Here is a 15,816-nt window from a genome sequence, read left to right as displayed (position 1 = left end):
GCTGTTGGTCCTTTGGAGGCTGCACCACCTGCTGATTTGTAAATGTCCGTCTTTGTTGGGGCTGGTGGGGGAGAGAAACGAGTATAACAAATGGAGGGACGTTTTTGAACTTCGGTAAATAAATAAAAATCAGCTGTGACATGGCAGCCACATGCCTCCCTAGCGGCTCATAGAAATTAAACTCCAGTTTGGGAGATGCTTTGTAGGCCAGCCTAGAGCAGTCACTGGTATTGTGATGCCTTGCGTTCTTAACTAGGAAGTCCCTGGTCACACAAAAGTAACTGGCAATATCTGTCTCTTTATGGTTGTTGGTAGAGTTATTAAAAATACAGTGCCAGCCAAGTCAGGGAACAGAGTAAGTGGCAGATCAGCTTAATTCACAGTTTCCAGCCTTTTCAGAATCTTGTGTGTGTGTGATAGTGAGTGAAAATCATTTCTGTGTGACCAACTCTGTAATCTGTGGTACAAATGCAGTGTTTTAAGGCATCGAGCTGGCTATTTGACAAACAGTATAGGTGTTAGGTCTTGGTGTTCAGCTGTCGGATGCATGGAAGTGGATTTGGATTTGGTGGATGCCTTCAGCAGGTGTGATGAGATGAAAAGGATTTCAAAGAGCTGAGGAAGAGCTATCTAGAGCTGCTAATGGGGGATATTTGAGAAGGGTGGTTTCAGATTCTCTCCTATGGTTTAACTGTACAGCCAAACTAGCTGAATGGTTTGTTCCCCCAGAAGGGATATTTAGGGGCTGGCAGAGAGAAGTTTCACTGTGTGACTTCTCTTGTATTCTTTAAACTTCTGTGCTGTTCCTGATGGGTTTGCCTCGTGGGTGCTGAAGTCAGATCAGGGCAGTGTCCCCAGTAAACGCATCTGAAATATGGAAATTGATTCAACCCTGAGTAATACTTAAAAAAACAAACCCAAAACTCACGTCCCTATCAGAATTCTACCATTGCTTATAGGAAGTAAAAAAAACCAACCAACCAACCAACCAAAAAAAACAAAAACAAAAAACCTCAAAAAAACAACCCTAAAAGATAATAATTTGAAGTTATGAAATTATAACATTTCTGTTTTAGAAAATACCTGAGCTAAGAAATAAATTCAGGCTTGATTATTACTCTGGGGAAAGTACTTTAGTTTTCTGTTTGCCTCCTTTACACAGAGGAGTAATGCCAGCTCTGGAAGGATATGACCACCAGTAGCTTTTGAGATTAATTTTTGGGTGAGGAATGATTTGACATGCAAATATGTACTTTAGTGTGATCATTTGCTTGATAGCCTGGGAATAAATTTCATGTGACCTACTGTTGATGCTTCAAGTAAGATTTATATCTCTTGGAAGCAGTGCTCTGAAATGTGCTGGAAATTCATATGCTGAAAAAAAAAGAAAGAACGTGGCTCTTGGCTATCTTGTGTATTTAACTTCTGGCAAAATTCTATCCATCTAAATGAATCTTAATGCTTTTTTAAAAATCGTGAGTATAAAGAATGTATGTTGGAATATAAACTTTTGAAATTAGTTGTGGTACAATATTTTCTCTCTCTTCCTTGAGATTTTATGTATTTTATGATTTTATTGTATCTGCTTTTTTTTTTTAATTCATAAATATAAAGAAACTGAGCAACATTATTTCCCATAAAAAACCCCCAAACTCTCAAAAGCAAAAAGAAATAGTGCAGTTTTACTTCAGCAAATACCCGCTGTTGCCTTTGTGGTTGGAAAGGGGAACTTTATTTTTGTTTTGTTTGTTTAGTGTATTTGCTTTGGTTGGTTGTAAGCCAGCAATATAAAATGATTGTAAGTCAGCCACAGAAAACAAGTCACTGTATTTTCTGTTGATTATAGTACTACTGAGATATTTTTGTAGTAAGTTCTGGCAGAGCACAGTTCTCAACGCGTGCGGGTTCCTTTATTTCTGGATGTGAGTTGTCATGGTAATAAGCCAGGAGCTGCAGCTTGGAGCTCCTCAATGCTTAAGCCCAGCTCAGTGGTTTGTGACAAGTAACCTCTGGAGGAGCGATCGGGGTCTCTCCTGGCATCACGGGCTTCTAGAAAACTCCAGTTTACAAAGTGGAGGTGGCCCTGATGCTCTGGATGGTTCTGAAATGAGTGTATTGCTGGCTGGGTTGGGATTGAATTGTGCCTGGGAACTGATTTTTCTTGACCGGAGGGTGGAGCTTGTGTTTCAGGGTAGTTTTAGGATTTGTTTGGTTTTGGTTGGCAAGGGAAAAAATGCATGAACCAGAGGGTGGAGTGTGATGACATTTAGCACTTGGGACAGTGCTGAAACCCCCATTTCATTGCTGGGCTGCTCCTTCCCAACAGCACAAGGAGGTTTGTTCCAAGGTCTTGTTTGAAAAGCAAGGTGAAATGCAGTTGTGTCTGAGAAGCTTGGATAAATGTGAGCAGTCTGGACTGTTACAGCTTCAGATGCAGACAGATGATTGCAGGTGATTGTGCAGAGGTGACTTACTGGGTTACTCCTTCATCAGTTCAGGCACATTTCTGCCTTATCCTGGTACTGAATTTACAGTTTGTTCACAATGGAAACTTTAAACTGCTCACAGGAGCAATTACCACATATCAGTTGATGAATAGCACCTCTTCTATGTCCCTGTGACTTTTGCTCATGATTTGTAGTACCTGCCCCATGTAACACATCTGGTCCACCATGTGTTCATCCCCCATGAATACCAGTAGGCTACGGACTGTACCTTGGGATTTTTCTAATGATTGCAACACTTCTAACGATGCATTTGAAGAAGGAATACTGTGTAGCTGTGGCTGTGATGTTGAAGTCCCAGGACCCAGGCCTTACAGAAGCTTAATGTTTTTCAGAAAACAGATTGGCCACTATAATGGAGATTGGATGAAGGTTTCTTCTAGGTCAAGTTTGTAGTGATGTACCTCCTTCATGGCAAGTTTTTTGACTGGCTTAGTTATTCCTAGGTAGTGTGAGCTGTAGTCCTTGTGCATAAGCTGGTATCATGGATATTAACCTGCCTGCTTTGAAACCTGTAGACTAATTAAGCACTCTTAAAAAAAACCCCCAAAACGCACGACTAAAAGTATCTGAGAACTGTCATATCTTAATCTTGCTCTCACAGCTCTTTTGGGGAATCCTCTAAGCACATCTAACTACTAACCCTACTTTTGGAAGGCAGCCTTACCTGATGCACCATGGTCGTCTTTTCCTGGCCACCTTGGTTGGTCCTGATGTTGATCTCTAGGCTGATGTCCTTTAAAGTGCTTCTGCCATCACAACTCCATGCCAACTAGGAGTTACTTTTTGACTATTAACTCCAGGACATTTGTGTATCACTTCATTTTTCCCTGTTTTGTTCCTGATTTTTTAAAAAAGAAATCTTTTTTTAATTGAAAGCTGCCAATCTTTCAATTCAAATACTCTATATTTGAATAAACTTAAGTAGAGTCGATCTCTGCTACAAGTAGTTGTTTAAAAATAAGTACCACCGTGTTTAGTAGCTGATCTATTTGTTAGTGCAAGATTGATTTTTGTTTAATAGGATACTGGGTGTTATTTCATATAGCTAGTAAAAAACGTGGGACAAATAACCGTATCTCAAAACAACTTGTGACTCTCCTTAGCATTAAAAAAAAACCCTCTGCGACAAAATATGTGAATATTTGTGCAAAGAATGTGAAAATGGATTTAACAGCTTTAATACAAACCTCCGACTATTGGCAGTAAATATTAAAAGATGCAGAAAGACAACTACATATATTTTTAATAGTGAATAACTGAAGTGCCTTTTATTATTATGGACTATGCTGTCAGTAGGAAAGATCTTTTGTGGTGGAACTGTTTTGCTTGCATTTGGACATAGGATCAACCTTTGGATTTCTGACTACGGAACTTGGGCTTTTGTGTTAAGCATTTAATTGTCTGACTTCTGAGAGTCCAGAAAGCAGAAAAGAAATGCACTGCACTACCCTGCAATTTCCTCTGCTCATTAGTTTGCTCGTGGACTTCTATGACATGGCAGGCGTTAATTTCCCGTCTACCCTTTCCATGTTCATCGTGTCATCTTCTGGAATGGTTATAATAATGAATGTCTTAATTTTTTTTTTTTCTTTATTTTGCTGAAAGCTTTATGACCAGCAGGATATGTTGAATCAGTTGGACTACTCTTAAGACAGTGTGAAAAGTCTGTTAGTGTGGGTGGGTCATTGAACCTTCCAACTCATTTTTGCACCCTTTCAATTAGAAAAAAAAATTCTAAAATGCAAAAATGAGTATGTATTGAGGTAAGCTCTTTAGAAAGAAAATAAATTCACAAAAGAAATAAAGTATCTTTGAAAGACAGGAAAGCTGATTTCAGTACCCTGCTGAAACATCACATTTCTCTGCAGTTGTTTCACGGTGATCCTATGGTGTTTCTCCAGCATCTGACATTGAAGCAGTAATTCAGTTAAGTCTTTGGAAAAGCATGGTTCTATTCTGTTCAGGGACTACTCCCAGGAAAATGGGATTTCTCCTTTTTCTTCATGAGGTTTTGGAGTTGCTCCTGATTAGCTTCATGCATGGGTACTTCAGTTCCAGATTAAAATTGCCTGTTCCTCCTGTTTCTAATCCAGTTTAAAAATTCCACCCATAACCCAGAACAAATATCCCCACCCTCCCCATGGCGTAGCTAAAAAATAACAATTTTTGAATGTCAACAACTGTTTTAACTAGATCGATACAATATCTCTTTTCCACTGCCTAGAGGAAATGAAGGCTTGGGTTGGCTGGATGGCCTGTAAGCTCCCTTCTGGTCAAGGCTAATTCCCAAGCTTAACCATGCCTGGTTGCCGTGGAGTGATGTTTTGTCATGAATTTCTCAGAATGTAATGCATGTTAGTGGAAATACATACAGGTTTAAGATGGTAAGATTTTTCAGAACTTTCAGGTAAATTTACAAATCCAGTGTACTTCCTTAAAACATGGCCCATGGAATTTTCATTCATGTAAGTACCAATGAGGGTCATTAAACATATGTAATTTCACTTAAATATTTCATTTCTTTTCATATAGCTGCCAATTCAGCGTCAATAAATGATTTCCAATAACTTAGGCTTTAGTTTATTTTAAGCCACAGATCTTTATGTACAAAAGTAAGAATGGCTTGCAGAGAAATGTTGTAGCTCACAGTAAAGTTAAAAAGAAAAATTTATCTTAAATTGGTAGTATAATAGGTTGGATACTGGCAGGCTTCCCATGTGGCAGCCCCCCCATCTGAATTTGAAGGTCCTGGTGTAAGAACAAGAATGTTAAAAATTTGCCGCACATGACAAATAATTCTTTTTAATCTCTTTATGGCTCAGTGATAAGTGTGTGCATACCTGGGCATGCTCCTGCAGAACAGTTATGAGCATGTTCAGGTTTTTTTCCACTGCTGGCACACTGGAGGTGAAGATGAAATACTCATCTTCATGTGTGCATGGCAGTGATTTTGGTATCAGCAGTACTGCATTTTTCTGTCACCATGGAAGTCAGTTTTTGTGGTTTGCTCCTGTCTTTTGGCAGGTCAGTATTTGCAAGATGTGAGCTCAAGGTGTGAGCGTTTAGTCCTCCTCAGGTCTTGCCTGCAGAGGGAAGTTTGACTGGGGTAGCTGATGTGTTGTTCCCTGCCCTGCCCTGCCTGCACACCTTGCTGTCTCTGAAGGCAGTGACTTGTGTCATCTCCTGAGCTGCTCTGGGTGAGAGCCTGGCATTTTAGTGTGAACCAGATGTGAACAAACCTGTGTGAGAGTGGCCACGGCTCATCTGTGGGCATGGAAATTTTTGTGTAAGCTAGGTGGGATTGATGTTGCTATAGTCCAGTCTCTTTCTTTTGGTCATGCTGGCACTGCTTTGGCCTTGGTGAGCCAGTACAGGCAGCCAGACAGGGCAGTGCTAAATCAATAGTAGAACAAAAAGGAGTGTAAGTGCTTGGTAGAGCTACCCTAGTGGCTGAGAGTCATATGATTTCAGGTGCTGGCTGTGTGAAGAAACGGGAAAAGACAGGATCCTACAGTTACAAGGAAAGAGAGGCAACTTGGGTTTGGATTGTGGCTTCACTGCTCAGTAACAAGAAAAAACTTGGCATTGCTGCTCTTGTTAGTACATCACAATTTGGGGAGGTCCCAGTCTGAGCTAAAATAACTGTTAAGTCAGCCATATAGAAATGCCTCTTCCTGCCAGCAGTTTCATGGTCTGTTGAATCCCATCAAAGACGTGTAGGTCCCACCTCCTCCGTGCTGCAGGAGCACTTGCCTCCGTTACCCCGACACTGCAGCTCGTGTCTCATGCTGCCGAGTGAGCGGCTCCAAGCTGGGTCCCTGCGAGCAGGTGCTCACCCTGGGGCCAGGGAGGTGGCAGGAGCCCAGCATGGAGGGACCAGGTGGGACCTCCTGTCCTCACAGCAGTGAAACTTGGGCTTGGGGTGTGGTCTGGAGCGGCCACATGTGATGGGGAGTGAGTATACCCCCTCCCCTTGGAGCCTGGTTCTCGGGGAGCCTGGTTCTCAGGGTGGTTGTCTGAATGTGAACTAAAGATAGGTTATTTTTAAGAGATCAGCCTTTCAAAGGACACCGAATGCTCAGCATACAGACCTTTTTGAGCCTCAGGTGAATATTAGGTGCTTTGAAAAGTTGGGTTTTTTTCTTTTTTTTTTCTATCCTTCAAGACAGTGAATCAAGGAATTAGCTTGTTTTTTTATTTTTGCCTTTTGATTTGAAAGAAACCAAACTATTTTAAGATGAAAGCTGCTCTCTGCTTGTTTGCCACATCACAGAAATGAGTGAATTTCTTACTTGGAGAACAATGAATTTCTCAGGATTTTGCTTAACTGTGGCAAGGATGAATGGTTATGTTTGGCCTGTAGTTTTACACCTTAATGCAAACCAGGACTGAAAACAGTGTGAGCTTTCAATTTTTAGAGAGGTTTAAGTTTTTCAGTCCAAAATAAGTAATTTTCACCTCTCTGTCAATGTTAATAAAGTAAAAATGTCTTCATTAAGTTAGTATGAATTTGGGGCCAGCATTCTGGTTTGGGTTTCTCTGGTTTGTGTAACTGGCATTGCCAAATATGTTTGAAGCACAAATCAAATGGATAGAAAGTCTGGGCATAAAAGTAGACAGATTTTTATTAGCATGGAGAGCAGAGGTAAGGTTGCAGACCAGTATGTTTCTGCAGATCTAATTGAAGTTGAGCTATGTTAAAACTTGAGTGTCTGTTTTGTTTCAAAGTACAGTCAGAACTTTAAAGTGATCCATCTGACACCACAGAAACAAGCAAATTAAGAAATAACACTGAATTAAACAAATTTCATGCTGCTTCCCACACAGCAACCCAAGCATATGACTTTGGCTGCAGTACAGATTTAAGTGTAGATTAGATTTCAGTCTTTTAGCTTTCATTTAAATAAAAACATGCTTTAAAAGCTGCGCTTATTTGTGCTTTGCATTTCATTTTTGGATTTGGAGTTTCCATTGAGATGTTTTCGTCAAACTGCTGCCACAACCTTTATGTAGCAAGATCAGCTGAACCTTTGCATGGCTTTTGCCTTTTTTTTTTTTTTTTTTTTATTCTGCTGGCTGGATAAAACTAGAAAGCAGAAAGCTGGTAGTTCCTCTGCGCTTTTGGATAAGTAGTCCTTCCTGTAGCAGAATATTTAACCAGTTGTAGCAATGATGATTCCTCTTGACATGTTTAAACTCTTACAAAGTTACATTGGGAACAATGAAGGGAGAAACTGGAGGGCATGAGGTTCTCTGGAGTTTCGGTGGCTCGCTCTGCCCCCCGGTGGCCATTCGGGTACGCGCCTTGGAAAAACAGCATCCGAGGAAGCCTCTGCGCTGCTGTCACCTGCCTACTCCCATATATCCTGGGCATTAGCGAGAGGCAGCCTTCGGGGACGCTGCGGACTGGCAGAAATGTCTGTGTAAGTCACAGGGGGCTTGAATTTAGCTGCTGCTCTAAGGGGTTTGCTTGACTAGTCGGAGTAAATCATGTTAGGCGTGTTATGTCCTTGAAAGGGTCTTTTCCTGAGAAATTTAGAAGTTTAGCTTTTGTCAAGAGTCTTGAATATCAAAATCAAAAACTTTCATAGCTCACATGCCTAGGTTTATGTGCCTGTGTTATTTTTGTGAAATGGTTTCATTTCCAGCACTTGGAATCTGCTTAGGATATTGCAATATTTGACACAGATGTTTCTGAAGGACTCTTGCATTCTGTCAATTCACTTTGAATTAAGAAGATGAAACAGCTATTTGTGTTCGATAATGAGTGTTTTTTGCCAAGTAAGTGCAGCATAGTTTTTCCTGAGATAAATGGAAAACTGATGTGACCTAACAACAATAACTTGACATTCTGATTTTATTTTTTTTAATTTGCTTTCCTCCTCTTTAATGCTGCAGGCTGACTGGAAGTGTGAACATATGAATATATATTTGCTCTTTTGACTCTACTGTAGTGTTTTTTACTTTGCAGTATTATGGCGAAGTTGATTGTGTTGCTGTTTTTTTGTTACTTCAATTTCAATGCCGAACTTTTGGTGCTAGAGGGAGCTGTTCCCTGCCAGACGCCTTTGGAAAGACACCGCTTAAGGCATGGGCAGCAGCTCACTTTGGCACTTGTCGGAAACATCCAGTGCATGGCAGCTGAGGTTTTAGAATGTTTTCTTGCTGCCTTTTTTTTTATTTTTCCAAATCGAGAAAAAAGCCCCTCACCTTAGTTCTCAGCGACAATATATCTTTAGCCAGCAGCCATGATGGAAGCACGAGTAAAGATTTCATTAGCTGTGTTTTTTCCTCACCCCTCCCCTTTATTAGAGCTCTTTAGAGGTTTTCTTTTTTTAAAAATCTCTCTTTGTCCCCCTTTTTTGTTGTTGTTTGTTTTTGTTTGTTTTTTTTTTTTTAAGTCAAGGACCTCCACCATCTGCAGTTCCTCATCTGGGCACCTATGGGACATTGTATTTGCAAATAATTGACAAGTATGCTTGTATTTTGAAAGGGAATTACTTATGAAAAGAAACCAAAATTAATTCTCTAAACATACCTTGTTTTTGCTGCTTTTGGAATTGGTCAGAATGATTTAAGGCTGGGCTGGATGAGGCTTTGAGCCACCTTGTCTAATGAAAGGAGACCCTGCCCATGGCAGGGGTGTTGGAATTATGATCTTTAACATCCCTTCCAACCCAAACCGTTCTATGGTTCTGTGACTCCCTTCACTGATTTAATGCATTCCCCCTGCTCTGAGTCACTTTAGCTGCATTTCTCTCGGAACATAACCTGTGTTCATCACTCCTTTGTACATCTGTGGGGTTGGTCGCCAGGTTTGTGTCTCCCATCACAAACTACATACCCATCGATCCACTTTAAGGTCTGTAAGCTAGCATCCTTAATGGTTCTCTATTCTTCTGTGAATACTTTACAGCAGATAAAGTTTCTGCCGCTCCAGAGCAACCTCCGTGCAAGCTGCTGGCAGAAGGTTACTCTCCCTTTTTCTCTGCTTGTTGTTAGAGAGGCTTGCTGGAACTGAGTCAGAGCAGCCCTTTCTGGCCAGGCTCTTTTCCATGTAAGATGCTGCTATGAGCATCCAATCCTCAGTGGTCTGCTCCCAGCTTCCCAGGGCAGCTGTTGGCTTGTGCTGTGGAGTCCGGCATGTCTGGCTGAGCAGCAGTGGTGCCACAGGGACTGTCTGGCTCGCATCTCACCCTGCCGCCAGCACAGGGCTCCCGGGAGCCTCTGCTCACCTCCAGCCTGTCTGCCAAGTGAGCAGGTCACTGACTACAGCAGACATGGCTTTTCACACACTTTTATTAGTATGAAAAAAAAAGTGAAAAGGTGAGCAACTACTGTATTTTCTCTTCAAAACCCTCTGTGCGCAAAGCCCCTCCATCCCAATACATGCATAATTACTTTTGTCTTTGATGTGCCCTCCGCTTCTTCGAAGGACCAAAGCCTCTAGAGGACAAGGGAACAGAAGGGCTGGAATTGAAGTGAAATTGCAGCACTTTGGCTTGTGCGTTCCTTCTGCTTTTTCAAACGGAATGTTTGCCTTTTCCACTGTGAGAAAAAGACATTTTTGTTACAGAATGAGAGACACCTATTTAGCCTTAGCCATTGAGCGTAACTCCTGGTATCTTTTCTGATCTGTACCATGGGTTTAACAAGTACAGCACATTCCTACACTTAATGTATTTAAGTGGATTTTCTTTCTCTTTCTTAAATTCAAGTTCTCTCTGTGATTTCAATTTTTTGTCTTTGCCCAAAGAGCATTCTTTCATTGTGTCTAAAAACAAGTATTTCTGTACTTTTTAGGCAATTTTAAATACACAAATATTTCACTGTGATCAAATCCTTCACGAATTTCTAGCTTTGATATATTCCATTACTTGAAAACATCTTCTTACAGTAAATTATAAGAGTTGTGTTTGGTGCTAGTTTATTCTCAACTTTGTCAGCCTCAGTTAGTGGTTGTGGACTGTTGCTCTGATTTTTAATGAATTATAGATCATACTTTGTCTCTCAACTAGCAAGTTTTAAAATAAGAAAAAGGATGATGAAACAGCATGAAATCCATGAGCCAAAGTTAAATCAGTCTAAATAGAGGTTGTTGGCTTCACTGAAGTTTTCTCTTAAGCACTGTAGTTATTTTAAGTGTAACTTGAGCGAAGCCTCTAGCCTGACATTAGTGTTTCCACAGTTGCATTTTAGGAAGTTTTAGTCTTGGATGTTGTTTTCATATCTTTATTAATGTTTTGTCAGCTGGATTTTGGACGTCCACAATGGTTGAATATAACACTTCACCATATTGTAACAAGGATCATATTTGACTTTTTTTATTATCTCATACCAATAATTTTCTGTTTATGCCAGCTTTTTTTTTTATTTAAGATTGTGGCTTATCTTCCATTTGAAGAGGATGCAATTTTAGAAATATCTCTGTACAATGGGGTATTTTGTTAGACGGTGTTGTACTTTTTTTCTTTTCCCCTGAACACGAAAAGATCGGTTCCTTTATGACTTTGCTTTACAAAGTAAATGAAAGTTTTTTGGGATGTTGGCTTTGGAAAGCAGGACTGTGATAGTTGCAAAGTAGTTCTTTGTAATTCTGGACTAGGCTTGTTTTCTAGACATAGAGTAATGACAGCAAAAGCAGAAAGGTTTCTGTATTTGACGTGGACATGCTATCATTCTTCCTCGTGTGAAGTTCCAAAGTATAATCAAAGGTGTTCCTGTAGTTTGCCTTTAACCTCCTGGAAGTGTTCCTACTACCCCTGTTAAGAGAGCTTTGGATGCTTTTAAAACCAGCATTTTAACAGCTTGTACCAAACTGAGAATACTAATAATGTTTTCCTTATTTTTGTAGGACTTGGAGATTGTGTATTCATATTTGCATGGAATGGAAGCATTGTCTAATCTGAGAGAGCATCAGCTAAGGTATGATACTTTGTCATTAAAAACCATATATGTTAATGCATTAACAAGGCAAAGGAACAGTAATTTTGGTAACCATATACTACTCTTGTGTACCCTACCTCAAACTGCCTACCACTGCATTCTTCTATTCCCTTCTTTATTTTCCTAACTCTTCCTCCTTGTATGTGTGCATAGTGTATCTCTATCTGTTCTGTCCTTCCTATTTCTGCCTAGTATGGATGTATTTGTTTTCTTTTCAAACTTTTGGACTAGAGATAAATGCTTTACGTACAGAGTACAAGCCCATATATTGATGAAATCATTTATGTAATATATAATCATGAGAGCAGAGTCTGTTTTTCAGCTTCTGTTTCAGTTTGTGCCTACTTTTGTTTGAAGTTTTAGACACATTATGTACAACACATGCAAATAGTATTTAGTAATAATACTTGATAAATGTCATCCACACTTTTTTATTAAAAAGCTTCTTGATTTGAAACAAATAAATTCAAGTCAAAACTTCCACGAGAGCTTCCTATTTTTTTTGGTAAAGACTTGTGTTTGTTTGATTTTTAAGTTATTGTTTCAGTTGTCGTCACACAACAGCTTACATCATTTTACAGCAGAGGTTTCTTAAGGGTATTTGGGCATTAATGTGAGGCTGGCAGCTACAGAAAGAGGCCAGCACATCTCCTGTATGCCCTGTGGGTAGAGAGGGTGAATAACTGCTGTTTTATGTCCTGAGCTTTGCCAACATTTGCCACATCTGAAGATGCTGAAGCAACTTGGCCTTGATTAATGCTGGTTTAAGTTCTAATTTCTGGCCTCTTGCTTTGTCATTCTGTGGGAGTCCACATTCCCAAGCCAATATTCTGTAATTCAGAGAAAATAAAAGGCAGGGTTTTCTTTCTTCCAAAGTGCTTGAGACACATTTTGCAATGTGAATGTTAACTTCAAAGAAGTCTCTGTAATTACTTTTGCTTTGGAAGGAGGCCATGGTCCCATTCAGTTAAAATATTTTGTGTTATGTTATTATATAGTGCAATACTTCTAGCACATGAAGTTTTGCATAGCTGGAGTTGAATTGATGTTAACTTGTTTACAAAGATCAAAGCCTGCACATATGGTTGTGTGGTATGTTGATGTGTGCTTCTTGGCTTCCTGTGCAGCATGAGGTTCTTGCTGAGGAATGTGAGGAACTCACTCTCCCAGCATAGCTAATTCCTCAAAGAGAGCTTCTGTTTACAGTACCATACATGGAAAAGGCTGGGCTCCCAGCAGATGCTGGACTGAAAGCTTTTATAGTATCTTTTAGGATACAACTCTTCTTGTGGCAGTGGAATGCCACAAAAACCTCTGAGAATCATTAAAACCTAGTGTATTAAATGTAGCCTCTAGTAGTGAATAACTTACCATATGGCTTGCTGGTGATCTCATCTGTAATTTATTACATTTGTTTAGGAAGCGGATAAAGATCGCGTTTGAGTGATTGAGCAAAAATTGGACACCAGTATTGACCAGAACTAATGCAATTTTTCAAATATTTAAGGAAGCAATCTAGTTTGTACTACTTAGTCACTGTAATTTCTAGCTGTTTCACTGTAACACAAAATTTGAAATGCTTGGCTACCTCTGTAAAAGGCATTTTCTCCCCTATTACTGTCCTAAAAATGGGACCCAAAATGCTGTAAAACTCAGTGCCAGTGGTGAACTTGCGTGACTTTATCAAGAATGTGCTTCCTTCTATCCCAATTCAGAGGGGAACAGAACTTGCTTGTTGAAGTGATTCTGTTTCCTGTGACTCCTGCTCTTAGATGGCACATTGCCCAGCATAGTTTCAGACCAGTAGGGCACAGACTATCCTTGAGCAGTATTTAAATTTTTAAATCTGACTCCTAGCAATAACTTCTCTTCTGGTATCTTCTCACCAGTGACTTCATGTCTGTGCTCCCCTTCCCTCTCAAAACAGGATCAGAGAGGGAGGATGAAAACCCAGGAGGTAGAAGCAGACAGTAGCTTTTCAGTGTCTGTAAAAGAATTTTACAAGACCCAGTTTTATGGTAAAGTGTCTGAAAAAAGATGGTTCTGTGGTTCAAAGCTTTTTTGCTGTGCCAGGATGCAAAAAGATTTTTCATTAGCTGAAATTGATATGCAATACATAATGCTTAATTTTGTACAATAGAGACATTTTTCTGTAAGAAAAGTTCTCAAAGATGGTCCAAAGTGTAGATCTAAAATACCAGGGTCTGGGAAAGTCTGTGGTAGTAAAACTTGATTCTTAATTTTTATATCTATCTATTTGCAAGCAGAGTTAAGATTTTCAATTTTCTAATAACAATTTATGAATAGTCATGATACCACTATAAGCTTGCCTCTTCTGAACAGAAAAATCATTATTTCTCAGTGGGCTGAAGTAGAAAGTAAAATCCTGTGAGAGAGGAGTGCTATGGTGACTTTTGTAGCAGTCTGTTGACTACTGAAATGAATGATCTAGGAAATGGCAATTGAAAGTTACGTCAAACCCAGACCAATTCTTACAGGCCTCAAATCAACTTTTTTAGACTTTTGCCTGAGCAGCAATTCTTGAGTGCTTTTGTCTGCTTATGATATTACTGCTGGCAGCTGATGATTGATACAGCGAGACTCTGATGATGGATTATGTGAGGAAAGAGAATTTATTTCCAAAATTTAAATATAGTTCCTTATTTGAATGTTCTCATGAGCCTCTTAGGTAAATCTCTGTCTGACTGTCAAATAGCCTTGGGGTTTGCAGTCTGCTTCAGAGCTATAGAAAGGCCAGGGGAAGCAGGGGGATTTGTTTTGTCCCCAACCCCCAGTAATTCGCAGGGCTCTTTCCTTGAGGCAATAGACAGAAATGGCATTGTGATTTTTCTACATCAAGTTAACATTGCATTTCCTAGTATGTGGTAAGTTCTATTATAGTTGCTCTCTATTATGCCACATTTGTCAGGCAGACAGTGAATACGAAAGCACTTTAATCCTCTCCTCTAGACAGAGGATTTTCCTGCAGGAAATTCTCTCTCCTTTGAGCCCTCTGGGATTTCAGCATTAAAATCTCATGGTAATTTTCAAGTTGCTGAATTTTAGCAAAATGAGAAGCATTGGTTTACCATGCAACATAATTTCTTGTTTTATCTCTTGGGCCTGACTTGAAAAAGAGAGCAGTTTCTGTATTGTATCTCTGATTAGTGTTGCACATGATAAGTTTCCAACGGTTTCTAAAATTCAGAATTGTTTTTATAAAGCTACTTGCTTTTACCACATCACTTTGTAAAATGAGATCTGTATAATTTTTACTTATTTTTTATAGAATTTTTTATGGGAACAGCTACATCTAGTGTCCTTAAATCAAATCTGATCTTGGATGAACTAGTAACTTAGGTGCTTAGATTTTACAATTTGTTCCCTTAAATTATGAATCAGCTTGGATTTAAATTAGTGGTTAGTTTCTGTAAGTGCTGGAGTTACCTGTGGAAATGCTGAGTAACTTTAGAAACTGAAGTCTTTGTGACACTGATAGGAGTCGTAACTAAAATTGACTTCTTCTCTTTCAGACTGATGTGTGAAACTGTTAGATATGAAAGGCATGAAGCAAATGAAGTTCTCTACTAGTAAGTATTTCTGCTTCCTTTTGTATGATGTTCAAAGAATTAATTCATATTAAAGTGACTTGAGGACTGTTTAATGCCAAAATTCCTTGCTGAGTGCACAGTCTGTAAATATAGATGATCCACTTCATTTTAATCATCAAACAGCGGAGAAATTTGCTGGTGCCAGGGAGCTCTTGCTTGGTGGTGCATGTTGTGCTAAATTTATATAAAATTAGAGGATGTGAGATGTCTTCTCATTAATTGTCATTTTGTCTTACTTCAATTTTGCGAAAGTAGTAGTGATCAGCTTTTTGTGCCAGTGGTGCCAAATTGACAAATCTAACATGGTTTATAATTAGCAGGGATGTGCTCTAGTGTCAGCTCAGATTTACAGTAGAGATCTGAGAATTGTAATTGCTTCATTTATGGACGCAATTTATTGAAACAAAAGGCTTATCAGATTCTTACTTGCTGCCCCTAACCCAGACTGTAAGCACATATTTTTCTAAGTTGTCTGGCATTATTTGAACATTTAAGCATACAAAGAATACACTTGTATGCCTTCTTTTGTACGTGTGTGATTTTTCCTATACAGAGCATCAGGAGGAAGATGTGATTGAGCTCAAATGCTGGGCCTTGACCATTCAGCAAAGTTAAATTAAGGTCTAACGAAACCCAGTGATGTTATGTATGGGAAATACACAAGGTCAAAATCTATAGGTGGATAGATAAAATCTATAGGTGGATAGATAATTTTAATTAGACCAATATAATCTTTATTCATTTTACATACT

General features: G+C 39.3%; 1 protein-coding gene across 14 annotated transcripts in view; it reads left to right on the top strand.

Moving 5' to 3' along the window:
* The window catches only part of RAPGEF2 (Rap guanine nucleotide exchange factor 2), a 186,418-nt gene that overhangs the window by 45,400 nt on the left and 125,202 nt on the right, over positions 1 to 15,816 (top strand). For 10 of the 14 annotated variants that reach the window (XM_039550566.1, XM_039550555.1, XM_039550560.1 and 7 more), the window contains exons 1-3: positions 7,736 to 7,930; positions 11,362 to 11,432; positions 14,987 to 15,043. In XM_039550566.1, coding sequence (XP_039406500.1) covers positions 7,751 to 7,930; positions 11,362 to 11,432; positions 14,987 to 15,043 — 308 coding nt within the window. In that variant the 5' untranslated portion in view covers positions 7,736 to 7,750. Of the gene's footprint in view, positions 1 to 7,735; positions 7,931 to 11,361; positions 11,433 to 14,986; positions 15,044 to 15,816 lie in introns of those variants that run through there. The other 4 variants (XM_039550561.1, XM_039550565.1, XM_039550564.1 and 1 more) reach the window with 1 other exon arrangement.

This window comes from Corvus cornix, chromosome 4 (assembly GCF_000738735.6).
Source record: "Corvus cornix cornix isolate S_Up_H32 chromosome 4, ASM73873v5, whole genome shotgun sequence".
In the NCBI taxonomy this organism is placed as follows: domain Eukaryota; kingdom Metazoa; phylum Chordata; class Aves; order Passeriformes; family Corvidae; genus Corvus; species Corvus cornix.
The sequence above is the reverse complement of the archived record's forward strand: the minus strand, read 5'-3'. Positions and strand labels throughout refer to the sequence as shown.